General features: G+C 48.9%; 1 protein-coding gene across 2 annotated transcripts in view; it reads left to right on the forward strand.

Moving 5' to 3' along the window:
- The window catches only part of TSPAN9 (tetraspanin 9), a 191,867-nt gene that overhangs the window by 102,010 nt on the left and 69,013 nt on the right, over window positions 1–20,844 (forward strand). The window contains exon 3 of one of the 2 annotated variants that reach the window (XM_087814481.1): window positions 8,348–8,427. In XM_087814481.1, coding sequence (XP_087670607.1) covers window positions 8,365–8,427 — 63 coding nt within the window. In that variant the 5' untranslated portion in view covers window positions 8,348–8,364. Of the gene's footprint in view, window positions 1–8,055; window positions 8,428–20,844 lie in introns of those variants that run through there. The other variant, XM_016215235.2, reaches the window with a different exon arrangement.

Consider the following 20,844-nt stretch of genomic DNA (forward strand, 5'->3'; position numbering starts at 1 on the left):
TTTTGTATGTTATATGTATTATATACTGTATTCTTGCAATAAAGTAAGCTAGAGAAAAGAAATGTTATTAAGAAAATCATAAGGAAAATGCATTTATAGTATTTATTGAAAAAAATCCATGTATAAGTGCACACACACGGTTCAAACCCATTTTGTTCATGGGTCAACTGTACTTTCAAATTGGGATGAGTGCTATGAGAGAGAGAGGCAGATGGTACTATGAGACTATAAATTGATAGAGAGGGGGGCTTTCATTTAGACTGTAGGGGACAGTGAGAAAACCAGAAGATAATTAAAAAAAAAATCTTTCTTTTTTGTTTTGATTTGAGAGAGAGGAACAGAGAGAGGGAGAGAAACATCGATTTGTTGTTCCATTTATTTATGCATTTATTGGTTGTTTCTTGTATGTGCCCTGACCAGGGATCAAACCCACAACCTTGTTGTACTGAGGCGATGCTCTTACCAGCTGAGCTACTTGGTGAGCGCTAGAGGAGAATTTTTGAAGAATTTACAAGAGCTCATGGATGAGTAGAACTACGACAATGTGTTGTGGAAGAGCATTCCAGACAGAGGGAACAGCATGGACAAAGTCTCTGAGGAGAGAAAGAGCTCTAAGAGTTCACTGGTTGGAGCATAATGAGAGAATAGTTGGAAATGGGGCTGGAGAAGTAAACGGGGGCCAATCATGCCCAACCTTCAAGGTTGTTTTAGGAATTTGAATTGTAATAGAAAAGTAGAATAGCAAACACACACATGCACACACACACGATCATAATCTCAGTAAAAAGGGAAATATTGATGGGATTAAAGTAGGAGAGCAATATGAGTGAGAAGATGGTGTCGGCTGCTCTGTGCAGTGAACTGAGGGCAGGAGCGGGAATGAGAGCTGTTGAAGGCTGCTGCAGGAGACAGGTGAGAGATGATGTAGGACTGGACTATAGCAGAGCCTGTGACAAGTGGAACGCAGCTTATTAGACAGGACTTGTGTTTGGTTGGAGGTGGGGCAAGTGACAACTGGGAGTTAAGGGTGGATCTTGGGTTTGTGGTGTAAGCAATGGGATGGATGCTTAGGCTGTTTATTGCTAAGGGGAGGGCACTGCCATGATGGGGGGGAGGGCTGGGGCAAGGTCAGTCCCTCTGGGGCATGGGAAATTGGAGCTGCCTCTAAGACAGCCAAGTGGGGATGCCAAGTAGGAGTTGGATATGCGTGCTTGGGGCTTAGAAGACAGGTCAGGCCCAGGTGACCATTTAGGTGTCATCAGCATGTGCATGGCACTGGAAGGGATGGTCAAATGTAGGATTGTTGGGCAGAGGAGAAGGGGTCCAGAACTGAGGGTCTCTGACTGAGAAAGAAGCTGAGGAGGAGGAGCTGCCAGTGTTTACCCTTTGATTTTGAGCCACAGAACATCTTGTATTGATTATGTGTTACCTTTTATCTTTCTCTGTTCAACTACATTATTAATTAGATGGGGACTGGGACCATATTTAGTATAGTAATTACTGTTATTTATAATAAATACCTCAGTTCATTGAACATTTTCAGACATGTGCTATGTGTATTACATTCACAACCTTTCATCTCTATTTTCTTTATTTTTTGAAAAAATTAAATTTATTGGGTGACATTGGTTAATAACATAAGTTTCAGGTATACAGCTGCATGATACATCATCTGTATATTGCATTGTGTGCTCACTACCCAAAGTCTGATCTCCTTCCGTCACCATATATTTTCTTACATTCTCCTTGGGAAGATGTGCATTATCATCTCCATTTATGTTTGGGGAAACTGAGGTACAGAGCAGGTAAGTGATCATTCCAGGTTACCCAGCATTACCCAACTCCAGATGGGATTTGGACACACACCTGTTCCATGACATAATTTTGCCAGAGCTTTGTTCCCTGTGGTTGGGTGGGTATGGACAGAAGTCACTGAAGGCATCTGAGCAGATGCTATCCTTTCTCCAGAGCCAGGACTAGCTGACCCACAGTTTCCAGGGTGCGTGGTTTGTGCTGAGTGGTGTTGGCTCTGTGATGATCCATCCATACCTCTCAGCTGGCTCCTCATGATCTAGAAGCCTCATTTTCAGTACTTCTGGCTGGGTCAGGAGTAGTATGGCTGGCCCATAGCTGTGATCCTGTTTCCTCAGAGTTCAGCTAACTTCTCCAGTCTTACTAGTACATGCTCTGTCCAGTGTGCTTACCTGTCATTTGTGGAGTGTGCACACACAGCTGATGGTCTCTTCACAGTCATGTTTTCTCAGTAGCCAGTAGTGACCTCTGACAAGGGCTGACCACAGCCAGCTCTTGGACTTTGCAACATGGCTGCAGCACTAGGGAGTCTGCAGGAGTTCACCAGTGGTTCAGCTGGAAGTGGACCTGGATTGTCCTAATAACTCCTCCAAAAGGTGTGGCCTACCAGGATGGGGAGGGGTCCCAGCAGCTTGTGTCTGTCTTGCTCCTGTCTTAGTCTTCTTTATTTCCGCCTCCTACCTTTCTTGACCCTTCCTCCAAAATGGCTCTCTCATTTATAAATGGTTACTTATTTGTCCATTTCTTCATTCAGGCTGTGTGCTAGGGTGCATGACTCTGACAAAACATATGGCTGTGACTTCATGGCCTTTACACTCAGTCATCTGTAGCTGGCCATTTAAATTTCCTGAGTTCTCTTGTCAGGTTCTGATGCTCTCAGATATCTTGCTTTCCAGGAACAATTCCATAGATTTCTGGCTCAGGTCCCGTCCTCTGGTTAATGAACTTGGAGGGAATGCAGGGCTTGGGCATGATGGTCTTCCTTTTCCCTCTTCGTAACAGCACTTTTTGAGTACCTGTCCTGTGATGGTCACTGTGATAGGCACTGGGGGGTGATGAAATGATTAAGACACATCGCCTACCTCCTTTGAGAATCCCAGTGGCCAGAGCAGAGGCAGGTGGTCAAACCGTAATTGCAGCCTCAACAAAGAACTGGGGGGCCTGAAGGAGGGAGGATCAGGCCTCTTAACAGAGGAGGCAGCCAGCCATCCCTGATAGACTGTCCTGGGCAAGTCATCCCTCCATGGAACTGTGTGTGATCCCTCCCACAGCAGCCAAACCCTGTTTGTTTGTTTTCCTTACTGGGCTCAGAAACTAAACAGACAAAACTCCCTTTCCTTCTTTTCTACCCCGACCCTTTCACCATCATTGTTAATGTCCTTCCTGAATCCTGACCAAGTTTCATTTCCCCACCATCCCCTGCTGAGTCAATCTGCATGCAAACATCTCTGGATGTGGGCCCCCTGCTAGGGACCTCTGCAGCCTTGTCTCTTGGCACTGTAGGTAAATGGTTTGCTGAGCAAGTACAGTAATTTCTATATTGCTGAAAAAGATTTCAATTTTGGAGTTTAAACATCGGGGTGAGGTGAGTCTTCCTTCTTCTATGGCAGCCCATCTCACACATTCCTTAGGATAGCAGTTGCCACTTGGTGTCTAATGTAAATTCAGGGGGAGGCTGCCTTGTTTGAGGTTTAGAGGGACAGGATACTTCATGATCTCCACACATTGTCAGATACAGAAATAATCAGCACAGGTCCGAAAGGGGATCTGTGTTGGCCCATCAGCTCTGATTGTGCGTAAGTGAGAGACCAAAGACTGAGCTCTGTCTGGCATTGCAAGCCCGAGAAACTCAGCGAGAGGCAGAGAGAGCTTGGCATTTGCTCTGAAGCCCACATCTTCCCAGTTGCCAGTCAGCAGAGATGTTGCATGTTGATTTCACGTATTCACTTCTCTTCCTCCCCTCTGGGAATTCTGTACTTGCTTCACTTTTTTTGTTATTTAAAAAAAAAAAAAGGAAAGAAAAGGCAGCTTTGCCTTGTTCATATGCTCAGAGATCCTCAAGGGCAGTCTGTACCTTCCAGCTCTTCTGAGCATGGTGAGTGGCTGAGGATCAGGAGGGGAGCAAGAGAGATGGTGTCTCAACTCACCTTTTCTCTCTGGTGGCTCCTTCTGTACCTAAAATCTAAGAAATTGAGGTAAACCACAACAGTTGGCTTTCTTGTCTTTCCTCCACCCTGCTGCCAGGCCTCGCTTCCTAAGACACCAATTTTGTCATGTACCCCCACTTCTTGGGAAGCTCCCTCATGAAGTTCAGACTTGGGAAACTGCCATGTGAAGTTCAGACTTTCATGTGTCATATAAGTCGTGGCACAGCTCACTTTAACTCCCAGGCACATTCTCCTGCTTCAGTCAGGCCTCACTACCCCAAATGTACTATATCCACTCTTTCCTAGATAATGCTCCTCCTCGCTCCCTATCAACACCTACTTCAGAGAGCCCTTCTGCAAGGGGAGGGCCCAAGGGACAGCTCTTTGCTGGTCCTGTCATGGCACATGCTTGCTATCTCACTCTGCTTTGGGCTTTTGTAAGTACTTTTTTGGAGTGGGGGGGGGGGGGGGGCGGTGTAAAAGCTGGTCTCTTCAGCTAGCTTGTGAGCTCCCTGAGGCCCATGGCCATGTCTTACACATCGTTGTATCTTCCAGGGTCCTGGCTCAGTGTCCTGCCCATGATGAACAGTTACTACAAATGCATGGCTTGTTCATGGTGGTGAAACCTGCCTTCCTATGGCTCCTGTCCTAGCTCTGTGCAAGCTGTTTCCTTTCATGGACTAGCTTCCTGGCTTGCAGACTGCATTCTCCCTGCACCCTCTTCCTTCTTCCAATCCTCTGTAAGATAACTCAGGTCCATCTCCACTCATTTTAGCTGATCATCAGCCCAGCCGCACTGCCCCAACCCCTCCTCTCCCTTTTGCCTCTTCCTCAGGGTCCTTTTATCTAATGACCTCTTATCAGGACATTTGATTTTAGATTCATGGTGTGCTTTTAGATACTATCTCTTAGACTGGAAGAGTCCCAAGGACGGGAACTAGGTTTAAAGCCAAAGAGAGTCAAGAACGTGGGCTTTGAAATCAGACAGTTTCCTTATCTGTGAAATGGGTTAATAACCATAGCTATCTCATAGGGTTGTTGTGAGGATTCAGTGAGCTACATTTGAAAGCTGGTGTCTGCGGTAAAAGGACTTAATAATAAACCTGAGTTGCTCTTATTATTCTGATAATGACTAAACTGAGTACCCTAATGGGACCTCACTGAAACTCTGTTAATGGACTGAAGAGTGAGACTTTAGTGCCCTTTGGGCAACTTTGACCAGAAGGGAGCAGAACTTTTACACTGGGAAGCCTCCTCTCTTACCTGCCTGTTGTCCTTCACTCCTTGCCCTGCCCCCTAGGTCCTCCGTTGCTGAAGAAATAGTTACTGGTACAAATCCATTTATAATCAGAAATGAAGGAGGAATAACAGTGGGGAGGCTCTTCTCACTGAACAAGGTTTGAGTTAGGGAGAAAAGAGAGATTTAAAAAAAAAAAGTAGAAAAGGTAGAGGGGTCCAGCCTGGGAGGGCTCTTGCTAGTCCCCATCTGAGACTACTGGTAACAGCCCCTAATATTTGCTCAGTGCTTAAAGTCCTCGGACTGTTCCCACATGTGCCAGCTCACATCATTCTCAGGACACCTCTGAGGTTAGGCTCTATTAATCCCCATTTTAAAGAGGAGGAAATGGGAGCTCAGAAAGGCAAACTCCCTTGCCCTTGATCACACAGCTACAAACTGAGCTAAGAGTGAAGAACAGGTCTCCAAACTCCAAGTCCTGCTGGTAAATGATCTCTCCTGCATCAAAGAAATGTTATAAGAATGAAGTCGCAGCCATGAGCCCTGAGGAACCCTCCTGAAGGGAACAAAAGATGTTAGCCATTTCAGTCAGGTGGCCCTGGGCTCCATGAGGAGCCAGCCAGACATATGCCCCTCATCTGTAGACAGCAGCCACAGGACTGAGTGCCAGGTGATAGCATGGTTCCACAATTGTTACACACATTAGGTTTCCTTGCTGGGCTGCTGTCTGAGTCCAGGGATGGGACTCAGAATAGTAACACCACTGCAGGCTCCAGTAAAGAACCTGAGCCATTGCATCCCTAGGCTGTTGACCTGCCTGGGAGCCAGTGAGGGTGCAGACTGGGTGGTGCAGGGTCACTGCAGTGGGCCTGTGATGAGGCTTTGAAGTCCCTCTGGTCTAAGTCAATGGCCCCCTCCCTTCGGCCACAGCCAGTGGCAGTGGCAGTGGCAGGGCAGTGGCAGTAGCTCTGTGCTGGCGTGGCCTTGGTGATGAATACCGTGTGTTTCTGATTAGACTCTGTGTGTCTAAAGGGCAGGGAGCAGCACACCTTACATCATTTTCCTCAAGGGCCTGACCCTGTGCTCAGCACATTGAAGCAGGTGTAGAGTAAGTGTTTGATGGGATCCGGTGAGGCCATTTCACACTCACACTCCAAGGAGGGCTTGAGTTCTCTATCCAGCCATCCTCGTATAGCCCCCCCCCCCCCCCCCCCCCCGCCAGCCTAGTGTTAGGTTCTGGGGATACTGAGCCTAGCAGGACTTGGGCCTGCCCTCAGGTGCTATCAGCAATCTCTTGCTGGTGGCAGAAGAGAGAGGTGGGCTCCTCACACCCCAGTTTTCTAGTCTTCTTTGCCAACTGTGGTAGCCCAGGTCGGCAGTGCAGAATTTTGCACAAGCCCAGGGGACGTTGCCTCAGGCGCAGTGTTTTACGGTAGGATGGAGGCTCCTCCTGCACGTCCCCAAGCCCCTAGCAAGAGCCTTCTTCCTGCTGATTCCCCATGAGCCCCTTACATGATTCCCCATGAGCACTCCTCACTGGAGAGGATCCAGCCTGCGTCCAAGAGCAGTCCTACATCATCCTTGGCATCCGCAGGACCCCACCTCGGCCACCTACTCTTCTCAGCCAGGCGCGGGTCCTAGCCGACGCTGCGTCCCACCCCGGAACGCGGGGCGAGGGAGGGGGACTCACGCAGCTGCCAGAGCCTCGCGGAGCCGTGTGTGTGCGCGCGCGTGCTCGTGCTCGCGGAGGGGGCGGGGAGGGCGGCGCGCGCCCTGCAGAGGCCCCAAACGCCTTTCCCACACCTCTTGCAGCTCCTGCGGTCCCTTCTCTCTGTGCGTCTTAGCCAAACCCAAGTGTGCAAAAGCGTGGTGTGTGTGTGTGTGTGTGTAGCCAGGAAACCGTGTGCCCCTGGTGGGGCAGGCCCCCGTGTGCATGGGGGAAGATCGGCCAGGGCGACAGTGGCGAGGGGCGCTTCTTTACCCCTACAGTCCTCCTCAGCCCTTTACTCCAGTTTCCTTGGGTCATTGGTACCTCCAGTCATTCCTCTCCTCTGCTGCCCCGTTTTCTGCGGTAGAAGGGACCAGCGCCTTCCATGGAGGTTCTGGTTCACCCCCAGCTCCAGAGCCCTTGACATTTAGCGAGCGTTTGCGGCGCACGGGTGTAGGCACACAGCATAACGCTAATCCTATTAAAGATATGGTGTCATTGGGGAGGGGGAGGCTGCCCTCCCCTCCCCCCCGCCCCTGGTAGACCTCGCGCTCATTGGTCGAATGCAAAGCAGGGGGCGGGGCTGCGGGCCCGGCGAGGGGGCTCGGAGAGATTTCGGGAGTCCGGAGTCGGGGCTGGGATTTCTCTGGGAAAGCCCAGCGGTGGTAGCTGCGGCGGATCCCCGGCACTGCCCGCGGCGCGCCCGCCCAGCCCTGGGCTGGCGAGCAGCTCCGCAAAGTCGCGGAGCGAAAGGAGGCGGAGCGCCCGCAAAGTGGTCGGGCTCGGGGCTGGGGCTGGGCTGGGCGAGGCGTGTGCCCTGGGAGCCTGGATCCCGGAGCCCTTGTGCCTCGCGTGGAGCGGCCAGTCACCGGGAGGCGAGCAGACGCTCTGGAAAGAACAAATTGCAGCCTTCCCAAAGACGCTAAGTTACGCAGGCCAGCCAGTTCCCGGAGAGCGTTCGCGAGCGCGCAGAGAGCCGAGCCGCAGAGCCCTCCCGGGCCAGTCGGCTGGAGTGGGGCAGCGGCCCCTGTGCACGGGGTCCGGTCCGGAGTGTGCCCCGGTTCAGAGGGGGGGAGTGCAAGGCTCCACCGGGCCGCCCGCAGCCCGCGCCTGACTTGGGCGCCCCCTCCGTCCCTCTCCGAGAGCGATGCCCCCCGCCCCTTGCGCCCCCCGGGAACGCCTCGAGCATGGAGAAGTCGAGTAGCGAGGATTCTTCGATCCACCGGAGTCCATCTTTGGACAGCAAGGACTCGGACTTTGCCAAGCCGTCCACCTCGGGCCGCCCGTTCGGCCGCGGCTTCACAGCCGGCGCTTTCTATGGCACCGCGGGCTCCCGGGGCCAGAGCCGCGCCGAGGCTGGCGTCAAGACTGACAAGTACAATGCCCCCAAAGGCAGCAAGTACGTGGTGTTTTACCTGGACCTGTCCTTTGTTTTCCTCCTAGAATTTAAGAAGTGCAACATGGCCAGGGGCTGCCTCTGCTGCTTGAAGTACATGATGTTCCTCTTCAATTTGATATTCTGGGTAAGTTCCTTGCTCTTATCCCTCCCTTTGCCTCCTCCTTCTATACCCTCCTTCCTCTTTGGTGCTGCATTGCTCTGCTCTCTGCACAAAGGTAAGTGGGTTTGTGTGTGTGTGTGTGTGTGTGTGTGTGTGTTTTAAAGATCATTATTTTCCCTCGTTCATGTATCTTCCTCTTCCTTTCTCTCTCCTTGGTGACTGAATGGAGGCTCCAACTTGCCTGTCTTACAGGAGAGACTTACTGTACTCAGGAGGCTGGCAAAGTTTGCCTCCACCTCCTTCCCCTATAAGAAACCCATTTGGAAGTGCCTCTAACTGAATAAGCTTCAGAAATTGGTGTAGGGTCAGAATTTTTAACAGCTGTGACCCTGAGTTGAAGATAGGCACAAGTGTGAATGGTCTTCTTAGTTTCTTCTTGTATTCCTCCTGAATACACAAGAATACCATCTGCAGCACTTATTATGAGTATGAGATAGGGAAGTGGTTGAGGTCACATCCTCCCACTCCTGTCAGTGAACCCCAGGAAAAGGAGGAATAGCCCTGTCCCAAGTTGAGGGACTCCCTTGCTAGCCTGCACATATGCCTCTGAGTTAGGGCTCATGTGGAAAGGAGGGTGTGGGAGGGATGCTGCCATCCGGTGGCAGGCAGCTGCTTTTGAGGGATTGCAGTGGACTGGGCACGGGGAGCAGGCTTGCCATGTGCTCCTGCCATGGACTGCCAGCCCTCCCAGCTCTGGGAACCCCAGAGACTAGAAGGGACAAAGGGGGAACAATCAGAAGTGCTGCCATCCTGGGTGAGAGATTGTTTTCTAGAGAAGGTGTCAGTGGGTGAGGCAGCTTGGAATTGTTATCTGACCTCTGTGATTCTGGAGACCCGTGTGAGTGTGGCTTGCATACTTGTGCAATAATTACCAGTCAGTTGAATATGAAACTTCTTAACACTCATGCATAAGAAATACTAGTTAGGCAAATTTGAAAACTTAACTTCATATCTAATTGTTCCTTCATCCCAACTGCTGCCTCTGCCTTTCTTACCAGAGCTCAGATGCAGTCAGCACAGATGTTTGGCTCTGTCCCAGGGTTTGTCCTCCTGCCGGCTGGAGGCTGTCAGCTGCCCATGGTCCAGGAGGAGCACTTGAGGGCAGGAGAAAGTCGTTCATAGTGAAGTTGGATAGAAGCAATTATGTTTTGGTGTTCAACACTTGTGGGAAGTGACTGGCTTTAACTGAAAAACTTTTTTGGTTATGTTTTAGGGGGTGCGTGACTTTTCCCACAGAGGGGAAAATTCAGGTTAGGTGAGAAGAAGTCTGGGTTCTTGGTTCTGTGTTAGCTTCTTTTGTGACCTTCGTTAAATTGCATCATTCATTAAGGACTGGCTGTCCTTTCCAGTCCAGTTGGGGGGCTGTCATGATGGTCTCCCTCATGTCCTCACTTCATTAGGTATGGGACATCCTGCATCCTTGCCTTCTCTCTGGGGAAGGAGCCCCCTTCCCTGCCTCATGCACAGGCTTCTGCTTCTCTTTAGAGGAACCTGGTTTGAGATTGTTTGAGTTGAATTTTCCTAGATATCTCCATGGTCTGAGGCCCTCCAGTCACTATGTTACCTGTACTTTGGTGAGGGTTTTGTGGAAATTGGGGCAGAACCGCTGAATTGTCAAGAATGATTTTGTGGCCACCACTGGGCAAGTGTTCCTGGTCCTCTGACTCACTTGCCAGCATTAGTGTCAGCCAAACACTGATGTGTATTTCTCTGGTGCCTACGGATTACATAAACACTACCCCTTCATTGTCCACATCCTCCCTCTCTGTTCTTGTTCATAGTAAACCTGCCTTTCTGTCTTGCCCCACTCTGCATATCTTAACACTTACCAGAAAGACCCTCTTGGGGCTGCTCACCTAGTGCCTTGGCCAGTACCTCCCTGATCGCCCCCCCCGCCACCTGCTGGCCAGAGTGGGTATAACTGCTGCTTTCTTCTCCAGGATGGTGTCATCTTGGTTTAGGGACCCCCTCATATGGTATATAGCACAATGTTTTTTGCCCTGCACTTAGTTGGAATTTGTTATATGTTTGTGAGTAAATGAATCGAAGGCCAGAGCAGTAAATCCACATGTTAATTGTTTTGCAGGGATTCCCAAGTCCCACTTGGTAGGGACTTGTCTGTCTATGATGAACACTCTCCTAGCACCTTAGCTGTGAGGTGACAAGAAATTCTTTCATCATCCCTGAAAAGCTTGGCAGAGGTTAATGAGCTGGTCGATGGAGTGGGTTTCCTTTATGGTCTATAGTGAGAGGACTTGCTGTCTCTTCCTAATTAGAAGGTACCACCACCACTCTCTTAGCAGGCAAGGAGTGACTCTCTCCTAGTCTCTGACTTTTCTGACTTTTCAGAATTCTGATGACATGCAATGAGCTGGGAAAATTTGAGTCTCAAAGACCCAGGTCTTTTATGGTAGTATGAGATGATGAAATAAGACATACACCTTAGGAAAGATGGAAAATTTAGCAAAAGAGAACCGGATGCCTGTGTGTAAGAGTGCTTATTGGGAGCTGGGAGAGCTGGTGCAGCAGGGTGTTAGCCAGGACTTGGGCACAGTGAGTCACTCAGCTCCACTTGAACGATGACTTCTTGTGGCCAGGTGATTGAGCCTGATGTGGGAGAAGGAGTAGAGGAAAGAGCCAAATGAGAAGAGAAAGTGCTTGGGCCAAAGGCAGGTGGGACAGGACCTCTGGGAGACCTCTGCTCTTTCTAGTGCAAGACTAGAGGTAGGTGAGAGGGTAGGGTGAGGAGGTCTGCAGGGCTGGTGAGGGCCAACTCTTCCAGGACCCAGAGCAATTGTCAGGAATTATATAGCCATCACTTTTTCTAGTCTCATGGCTCAGATCCCAAAAAGAGGCTTTTCTGAGGCATTAGAGTTGAACCTGAGGCCTGCAATCAATAGCTAGAGATCTCCCTTAGATCCCAGAGCCTACCTGGAAGTTTTCCAAACCCACTGCTGCCGCCATACCCCCTGCCTCCTCCGAGCCCGCTGGGAGGGTTCCCAGTACAGCTGCCTTATACCACAACCCCTCGCAGGCATGAGAGTCCCTGGTTCCTTGTCATTGGGTGGAGCTTCTAGGGTGTTGGTATTGGTGAGGGCTTGGGTGACATCACCGGACAGGGTGGGAGGCAGAGCTATACTGCCAGAATTCCTCTTCCTTACCAAGAAAAGGGCAGGTGCCTTATAGGCTGCTGGGTGCTTGCCTGCTTTGGGGTGGGGATGGGGGTCCAGGTAGCTCCTGGCACTGCCAGCTTCAACCAGGTGGTGCTAGCCATGTTGGCCCCCAGGGCAGCATTTCAGAGGGCCTGATATAGATGATGGGGATTGAGGAGGGTGCAGTCAGTGGTCATGCCTCACTGCGTCTCACCTCCTCTGCTCTACTGCATACTTCACTCTGATTCTCACGGCCAATAAAATGCTGGCTTCTCGGTGGAAAGGAAATAGGAGCCTGAATTGGGACAGAAATTTCTCCATCCTGAAGGGCCTGTCCACCAGTAATCAAACCCACCCCAAGTTATTTCTCCCAGCAGTGGGACTCACTAGGGTATTCCTCTCAGTCAGCCCATCTCTGAGTCCTCCCAGGGCCATCTGGTGGAATCCCCCAGGTAGAGATTAAGTGAATCTAAGTCCCATTAGGGGGGCAAAGGGGGCCCAGAGCTTTTTACTATGAGAAGGGGAGGGAGAGTATAGAATGAGCTCTGAGTGCTTGGGGCCTATGTCCCCTTCTCAGGACAGCAAATCTGATCCCAGCCCTGCTTCTCCCAACCCAAGTCAAGTTCCTGTCTGATATGGAGGGGTGGGGGCGGGGCTGGGGTTGCTGGCATAATTGCCACTCCAGATAATAGTAACTTTTCATGCTTGCTAGCAGAGCTGTCCCATCACTTTAAGTCATGGCTGGCAGAGCAGTGACATTCTGGCCCCAATGGAAAGCCTATTCCTTGTGGAGCTCTCCCTTAATAAAGGCCAATTAGCTAAGGAGGCAGTGTTCAGTGTCCCTGCTGGAGCAGGGGAAAGGTTGTCACAGGGCTGTCATGGTCAGGGGATTGGGTGGAGGGCCTGATTAACCTTCCTAAGTGGGATTGGGCCTTTGTGGCTCGGCCCGTCTCAGACTGTTCCCTTGTCCTCTGGGCAGCTTACTTGGTTAAGGTTCTCTGGCCACAGTTGAGGCTTGTGTTTGGTACTGGCATGGCCGCATGTAAGTACCTCTGTGGTCTGTGGTGCCCCGGACAGGGGTCTGTGCACAGTTGGGGCTGGATGGCTTGGGGTGTTCTAAGGAAACTGTGGGGTGCCTTTTATCTGGTAATGGAAGTGATAAGTGGATTGAGGGGCCTTGCCTCTCCAAACAGGAGATCCAGGCTAAACTGGATAGCGAGAGGCATTCAGAGCTTCCCGAAGTGTTTAGGTGTTTCATAGGCTGTCTCCCCAGATGGCTGCTAGAGAGAGATATTTGGAGTGGGTCAGGCATGGCTCTGCTTCGGGGAAAGGACACAGATGAAGGGCCTGGCTGATGCTCTGAGACCCTGGAACATGGCTATGAGGAATGCTGGCTCTGTGTTCACTTCCTTTCCAAAGCATTAAAAATTAAACTTCTTTGTCTTAATATCTATTTTTAAATCATGTCAGAGCCAGCATTGGTGTCAATCAAAGTGGGTGGGGAGGAAGAGGGTAGAGAAGAGAAAGCCCCAGCTGAAACAGGGTGAGCGCTGTCACTGCCTTGAGGAAAGCCACACGGGTCTGTCCTCCATCCTGCCCAGTGGTGAAGAGCACAGAAAAGCACCACCCACCTCCTCTGAGGATGGTGGGCTGAGGGGAGGGTACTGGAGGGAGGGAGGGAAGGCTCACCCTGCGTTAAGGGTTCTCCCTCCCCTACCCTACCTCCATGTGCCTGGCTGCCCTTGGCTGAATTTGGTGGCCAGCTCTGGGGCTTACTAGGCTGCTGGGGTCCCAGTTGAGTCCGCTCACTCATGCCACAACTATTTACTGAATGCCTGCTGAGTGCACAGGAGGCTCCAGTTGGTGAGGATGGGCTGACTGGGCTCACACAGAGCAGATCAGCTTTCTCAGGCCAGGAAGTCGTAGAATTGAGAGGTCATCTGGCTTGTCCTCCACCAAGCATTTGAACACAGGGCTGCCAAGGGAGGGGTGAGAGCAGGGCCATCTCCCCCTTCCCCAGCATTCTAGAGAGGGGTGGCTGCAGGCCTGGACCCAGCATCTGGGGGGCCTGACTCAACTTGTCTTTTCCTTTTCCCCACCCCCAAATGGTGGTTGACTCTCACTCTAAAATGTTTGCTCCCATCAGGAATGGGAGGGAAAAACAAACTGTTTTTCTTTTAGGAGTTAGTTTTGTAGCTTGGGAAAAAGAATTAGTGAATTATGTGTCTTTTTTGTTTCTTCTGTTGAAAGGGCTGATCAGATGCCCTGTGGCTAGTGTGTACTCATGCATTTTCTGAGTACCTGCTATAACAGGCCCTTGAGCTGCTCAGAGTTCTGTGGAGGAGTCAGAAACATAAACAAATAATTATAGTTCTGAGCAGCAGGTGCTCAGTAGAGCTACTTAATAGAGTAATTAATGTTGTTTAATAGAAACAAGATATAGAGATAGCAGAGTAGAACAAGTGACACCTGGATTTTGAAGGACGAGTAGGAGTTTACTGGATAGATGAGGATGGGGGTCTTGGCAAGGAAGAAGGGTGGAGAGAGAGGAGTACATCCAGAGCCTGTGCTGGGGGAGAGCTTGCAGCCCAGTGGGAACGACAGAGCCCCCTGCATTTGTGAAATGGGCCGAACACAGAGAAACAAAGGGTGGATGGAATCAGCCTGGGTGGTGCCAGTTGGGAGGGACTTCCCGGGGTAATGAGTTTGGCATGGGCTCTGAGGATGAGGTGGCTCTGCTGTGAAGTGTGCACAAGTGCCTGGGGATACTCTTCAGTTCGTCCTCAGTCTCTGAGGAAAGGGAGAGTTTGTTTTTCTGGCGGTGACCACCACGACAGGTATTGCGGTGTCCCCCAGACTGTAGGCTGTTGCTGTAGGTAATCCAGCGTACATACAGAGATGCCCCTGTTCGCTCCCCCTTCTGGCCTCTCTTCTAGCTGCGATCTGCTCTCTTATTTGGTTCCAGTTAGGAAGCTTTGAAGCTGAGCTAAACCCATCGGGCTGAGTTAAGTCTTCTGAGCCAGCTTTGTCCCTGCTCACATTTGAAAGCTAATCTGCTGGCGGAAGTGTTGGGGGTTGGGGCAGATGTTAAAAATGGCACGTGGTCGGGAGGGTGAGCAGATCTACAGCTTGGGGAGCAGCCCAGGGTAGAGATATGGCTTTTACCTCCTACTTTTTCTCTAACTAGGCTCAGGACTTCAGGTGAGAGCTGAAATTTCAAACCTTCTCCCTTTCATTGTGTAGTTTACTGCATCAGTACTGTGTATGGAGGTCCAGTTTGAGTGGCTGATGGGGGGTGACTGGCCAAGGAGAACAGAGACATGGCTTCTGCCTTCAGAGAGCTTTCTGTCTGCTCTGGGGTTTCTTCACTAGGGTATGGATTCAAATCAACCAGGCAGCTTTTTACATGAGCAGAGGCCATGCTCCTTTTCCTCTCCTCCATTGGCCTGAGTCATTCTCCAGGAATGAGGCCTATGTTTGGAAGATTTCCTTGTCCTCTTGGTGCCTTGGTTCCCTCATGTATGGCAGAATCGCCATCTTTCAGGGCTATGATGAGGCCCAAATGAGGTAATATGTGCATTATGTAGGTACACTGCTGAGCAGGAGGCCTGGCAGGTGAGACTCAATGACTGGCAGTTGCAGTTACTGTCACTGCACTTCCTGCAGCGAGAGCATGTGAACATGTAGCTCCTCCAACATCAGGTTAGATGCCCTGGGGCTGACTTGACAGTGTTGGGCAGTGCGTTGGAGCCCTGGAAGCAACCCCAGATATCTCTTTAGGCTGGGGATTATTCTGAATTCTTCTGGTCTTAGGGATACAAGTTGAAATGGGGAAGTGGAGGTCCAGGCGGATCTTTTGGAAGATAGGCCGGTGGTCATCTTGCAGGGTCCCATGGCTCTCTGCCCTGGGTGCTCCAAGGGTATGTTATCCCTCTGGCACACTCAGTGTTGGACTGGGGCAGCTGAGTAGCTGACTAAAAGACAGGACACGTGGGGCTCCAGGTCCAGAAAACTGGTCACTTAAGATTTTTTCAAATTGTGGAATATATCATGTAAATTCATATAGTTTTAAAAATTATGTAATGAACATGTGCCCACTATGCAGATTAAGAAATAAAACATTAGCTACACCCATGAAGCCCCTGTGTATTCCTCCCTGAGCACGCCTCTAACATCTTCCCTAGAGAGAGTCATAATCCTTGAATTTTGTTAAGTACATTTCTTTATAGTTTTCCACATATGTAGGCATTGTTCAGCACCACACCGTTTGCCTTGGCTTGTTTTAGACTTTTGGTAGATGGAATCATTCAGAATTTTTAAAAAATTCAATGTTATGTTTATTGATTCATCCTTGTGGATGTGTGGCCACAGTGCACCTGTGCCCACTGCTCTGATTTTCCGTACGAGTGTGCTGCAGTGTCTTCTGGTGATGAGCATTCGGGTTATTTCCTTCTTTTTAAACATTCTTCTGTGAACATTCTCAGACAAGTCTCCTGGTGTATACACACAAGAGTTTTCTAGGACAGTGATTCTAAAAGTATCTGTGAAGGACCAGCCTTTTACTTACAGCTCTCAGATATGGGTCTGCTGAGCATAACTAGTACACAGCTCAAAGCACAGGTGACTTCCCTGCATCCAGTGATTTCATTGATCATGTGCTTGGAGGTTCTGGCGATATCAAATCACTATAAAAAGTTCCTAAGTGTTAAGCATTTCCATGGACCACACTTTGAAGGGAACTGCTTTGGGGTATACAGCAAAGAATAGTGTTGAGGAGATTTAAGATGCATGCATTTCAGCCTTACTAGATAATGCCATATTGTTTTCCAAAGTGGATGTATCAGTTGACATTTCCACCTGTGGAATGTTTTCATTTTGAAAATGGAAAGTTTTGGACATTCTTCAATACAGTGGGTGTAAAATGCTATATCATGTTTTTAATTTGCATTCCTCTGATTAAAAAGGAGGGAAATCTTTTCATAGGTTTATTAACCATTCTTTTCTCTCCTCTGAATGCCTGTTTATGTTTTTGTTCACTTTTCTATTGAGTTGTTTGCTTTTTCCTATAATTTTTAGGATTTTATTTATGTTTTGGGTACTAATCTGTTGTTTATTAAGTATACCACAGATATAGTTTATAGCTTCCAGTTTATAGCTTACCTTTTAACTTTCTTCATAGAGTCCTTTGGCAAACAGAAATTTTTTATTTTAATATAGTCAAATTTCTCAGTCTCTTTTCTTTGTTAGGTTTTACTTTTTATGTGTTACTTAACAAGTACATAATATCTCATGAGTGTCTTTATATCCCTGGTAATAGGACAGTGCTTGTCACAACATACTAGGCACTCATGAATTGTTGAATGAATTTGAATGATTAAAGATGAGTTCCTATACTTATTTCTGAAAGTTTTTCTTTTTCCATTTAAGTCCTTAATATATCTGGAATTTATATTTGTGTACAATGTGAGGCAGGGCTCTGATTTCTTTTCCCCTCAAGTATAAAGCAGTTGTCTTAGCTCAAATGATTGGCTCGTCCCCCTTTCCCCACTGATATATAATGCCACCTGTGTCTTTTCCATTGCACTATTGTCTATCCCTGTACCACATTGTCTTAATTACTACAGCTTTAAAATAAGTTCCACATCTGGTAGGGCAAATCCTCTCATCTGCTTTTTCAAGAATATTTTGGCTGTTCTTGATTCTTTGTTCTTTGCATAAATTTTTTCTTTTGTATAAATTTTAGAATCAGTTTGCCTAGTTTCACTAAAAATCAATTGATCAATCAATTAATTTCCTGGTTCCTTGCTTAAACCCTGTTGGTATTTTGATTGGCCTTGCACTGAAGCTATTGATTGACTTGGGGAGAATTGCTATCTTTGTAATTCCATTCATAAATATAAATTGTATTCTGATTATGTGTTTCCATTCATGGATATGGTATACTCCATATATTAGGCCTTCTTCAATGTCTTTCTGTAAAGTTTTATAATTGTCCCCTCCCCCGCCCCCAAGGTCTTACATATCTTTTGCTATGTAGGGTCTTTTACTCTTCCATCATTTCTCATCAACCCTCTCTCACCTGAGTTCAGGCTGAATGCCCAGGAGGAGGCCAGCAGCCCTTCCAACCACCCCCTCTCCCCCATCAGGTGTGGTGATGCTGAGAATCATAGGAGAGGTTAGGTATTTTACCCCAAATTACTGAGCTGGAAAGTGACGAAACAGGGATTTGAACCCAGGTCAGTCAAACCGCCAACAAGCTTATATTTTTTCTGTGATCATCTTTGGGAATTCATCCTGACCCAGCTCCTTCCCCTGCTGACTTTAGACTGTACCTTTCTTGGATCTGTACTTCCAGTTTAGTCCAATGTAGTCTGAGTTAACAGGACCTGAGTTATTCATATTTGTATATGACTCAGTTGGCGATATGTCTTTCTCCCCCTGTCCCAGCCTCAAACAGAAGTGGGTTAGGAGGTGACCACCTAGTGATCATCAGGTACTTTCTCAGATCAGTGGACACTCAGTCCTCTGGGCACTTTAAATCCTCACAGATACTGTGAGTGGACAGCAGTATCTACATGTAGATGACGACACTGACGCTAGAGGCATTGTCACCCATGGCCATGAGCAGGAAGAGGTGAGTGTTAGGGTCCTTCGTCTTATCCTCTTTGCCTTGCTTGCTCGTAATAGGTGCTCAGTAAATGTGTGTTGATTATGGGCTGACTAGAACTGCGGAGGAATGCTAGGTAAGGGAACAGGGCTTCAGGCAGGCTAATAATGAGCTGCTCCTTACAGGTGACACCCATTAAATAATGATTGGGGTTTATCTAAAGGAAAGGCACCATGCTATTGGGCAGCCATACTGGCCTCCAACTGGAACATCCTGCTTAGCCAAACAGGACCCCTGCAGCCACGCATACTCATTGCTTTGGAAGGTGGCTTTGTGTCCATCTCTCCTTGTTCCAGCAAGCCCCTTGTGAGTGTCCCCCTACCCAGTAGTTTCTTTTAGCCACATACAGCACTCTCCCCCAGCACTTTGGAAAATGCTGTCACCTCATTGCATTCATTTCCAGAGTGCTGAGGACCTATGGAGTTGGCGCCCTGGCACTTGGTTGAGCGTGTTGCCCTTGGTCTAGTTCTGGGTAGACCATTGGTATAGGTGGTTGTTAGCCAGTCATTCCATGATGATTGATGAGGCCAGCCAGATCAGTACAGAACTCCCAAAACAAAGCCCTGCTTGGCCATGTGGCAGCTTCGGTCCCTTGTGACTAACTAGGGCTTCCATGTGGCCCGTGCTTAAGTGGGGCAGTGGTAAGTGCATTCTCTTGCCTGCTGTTCCTTCCCCCATTTCAAAAATCTCTGGGCACAGGACCCCGTGGTCACAGAGTAGACATGTTTGCCAGTCAAAGCCAGAGGGCTGGGGTCAAGGGGAAGTTGGTATGTGTCTGTCTCTTTGTGAAGATTCTGTGGATAGCACAGAGAGAGGGGGCAAGTTCCTGAGGTGTGTTTTTTAATATATCTTTATCTTTTGCTGGCCTGGTTCTACACTTGCATCTTCCCTTTAGGTACCCAAATTGTAAGTTCTCAGATCTCCCTGCTCCCTACATACCTGTCTTGCATATGTGTGCACATACCTATATAAATATACATACTATTTTTATATCTAAATATGTGTGTATATGTGTATGTATATACACATGAATATAAAAACACTTAAAACACATTAATATTCATCTGGCTGGTGTGGTTCAGTGGTTAGAGCTTTGGCCTGAGCACCTAAGGGTTGAGGGTCCGATTCCTGGTCAAGGGCAGGTCAAGGAACCTGGGTTGCAGGTTCCCCGCTCCCAGTTGGGGTGCATGTGGGAGGCAAGCAGTTGATGTGGCTCTCTCACACCGATGCTTCTCCTCTCTCTCCCTTCCCCCTCCTTTCTCGCTCCCTTCCACTCTCTCTAGAATCAATGGAAAAAAATATCTTTGGATGAGGATTAACAAACAAAACAAAACAAAACAAAACAAAAAACCCTCACATTAATAGTCTAAGTATGTGTGTATGTATATGAATATGTGTATGTAGTTAGAGTCTCTCCCAGTGTGTGTGACTCTTGGGTGTAAGCTGCATCCTCACTTTAAGCATCTCATTTCCTAGGTGGATTCTGGATAAGCTAGGCCTCTTAGATTGCAAGCATTGTGTACCAACCAGGGCTACTGTAGGAGCACAGATATATATCTACCTATATCTCTCTCTATCTATGAACAAAGTTCAGCAGTGTTGTTTCGCATGGAGGGCGGGGCATGGGACAAATCACTTTAGCAGACATCTCTTGTTTTTGCTGGCCCAGATTTCTTTTCCCTGCTCTTCTTATCCACACCACTGTTTTTCTATTTGTGGATCTTTCAGTATCTATGAAGGCGAGAAGGTTAGCTCAGAAGCTAGAATGGAAAGCTGAGCAACAGGCCACACATAGGGACAGGAGCCAGGCTGCTCTGGGGATCCAGGCGTCGAGGCCTAATGATGAGCTTGGTCACGTTAACTCTGTCAGGATTCATCAGCTTCTGCTGTTTTGGCCCTTGGCTCTCACTGCTCAAGAGTTGGCTTCCCAGGAGAGGGTCTGGCTGGTCACGTGCCCACCCGTGGCCAGGGGAGAGCCGAGCACCTTGATTGATGGGACACGGCTGTATGCATTGGGGAGGAGGAGAATTCCCCAAAGGAAAACAGGGGTGCTGATGCCAAAAGAAAGGGGAAGGGCAGAAACGATAGATATCTGCTGAAGTGTTTTACCTCCCCCCCCCCCCCCCAAATGCCAGATGCCACTGCTGGGATTTGTTCATCCCTGGAGACGCATTCTCTCTACCTCCTGGAGAGAGCCATGAGGAGCAGATGGGGAGGCTGAGACCCCGGGAAGAGAGCAACGTAATCCAGCAGCTCTGGCTGTGCTTTCATGGCTGTCCTAACCGCCCCTTTGGGTGATAATCAGCAGCCTTGGGGCTACTCTGATCTGCTCAGCACCTGGTGTGCCCTCTACATATGTCTGAGTTGCTTAGGGGTAGGTTGCCTGAGACCCAGGACACCCTTTGGGGCATCTCCCAGCAAGCTATACTCACCACTTCTCACCCATCCTGGTGACTGCTATTGGGTCTGCTGGCAGGGCCAATCGATGGTCTAGGGTGTACGTGTCCCCTGCCCTGGAGTTTCTTGACATTTCTTAGACCTGAGTCTCTGAACTTCCAAAAT

The sequence above is a fragment of the Miniopterus natalensis genome, chromosome 2, assembly GCF_054644295.1.
Source record: "Miniopterus natalensis isolate mMinNat1 chromosome 2, mMinNat1.hap1, whole genome shotgun sequence".
Taxonomy (NCBI): Eukaryota; Metazoa; Chordata; class Mammalia; order Chiroptera; family Miniopteridae; genus Miniopterus; species Miniopterus natalensis.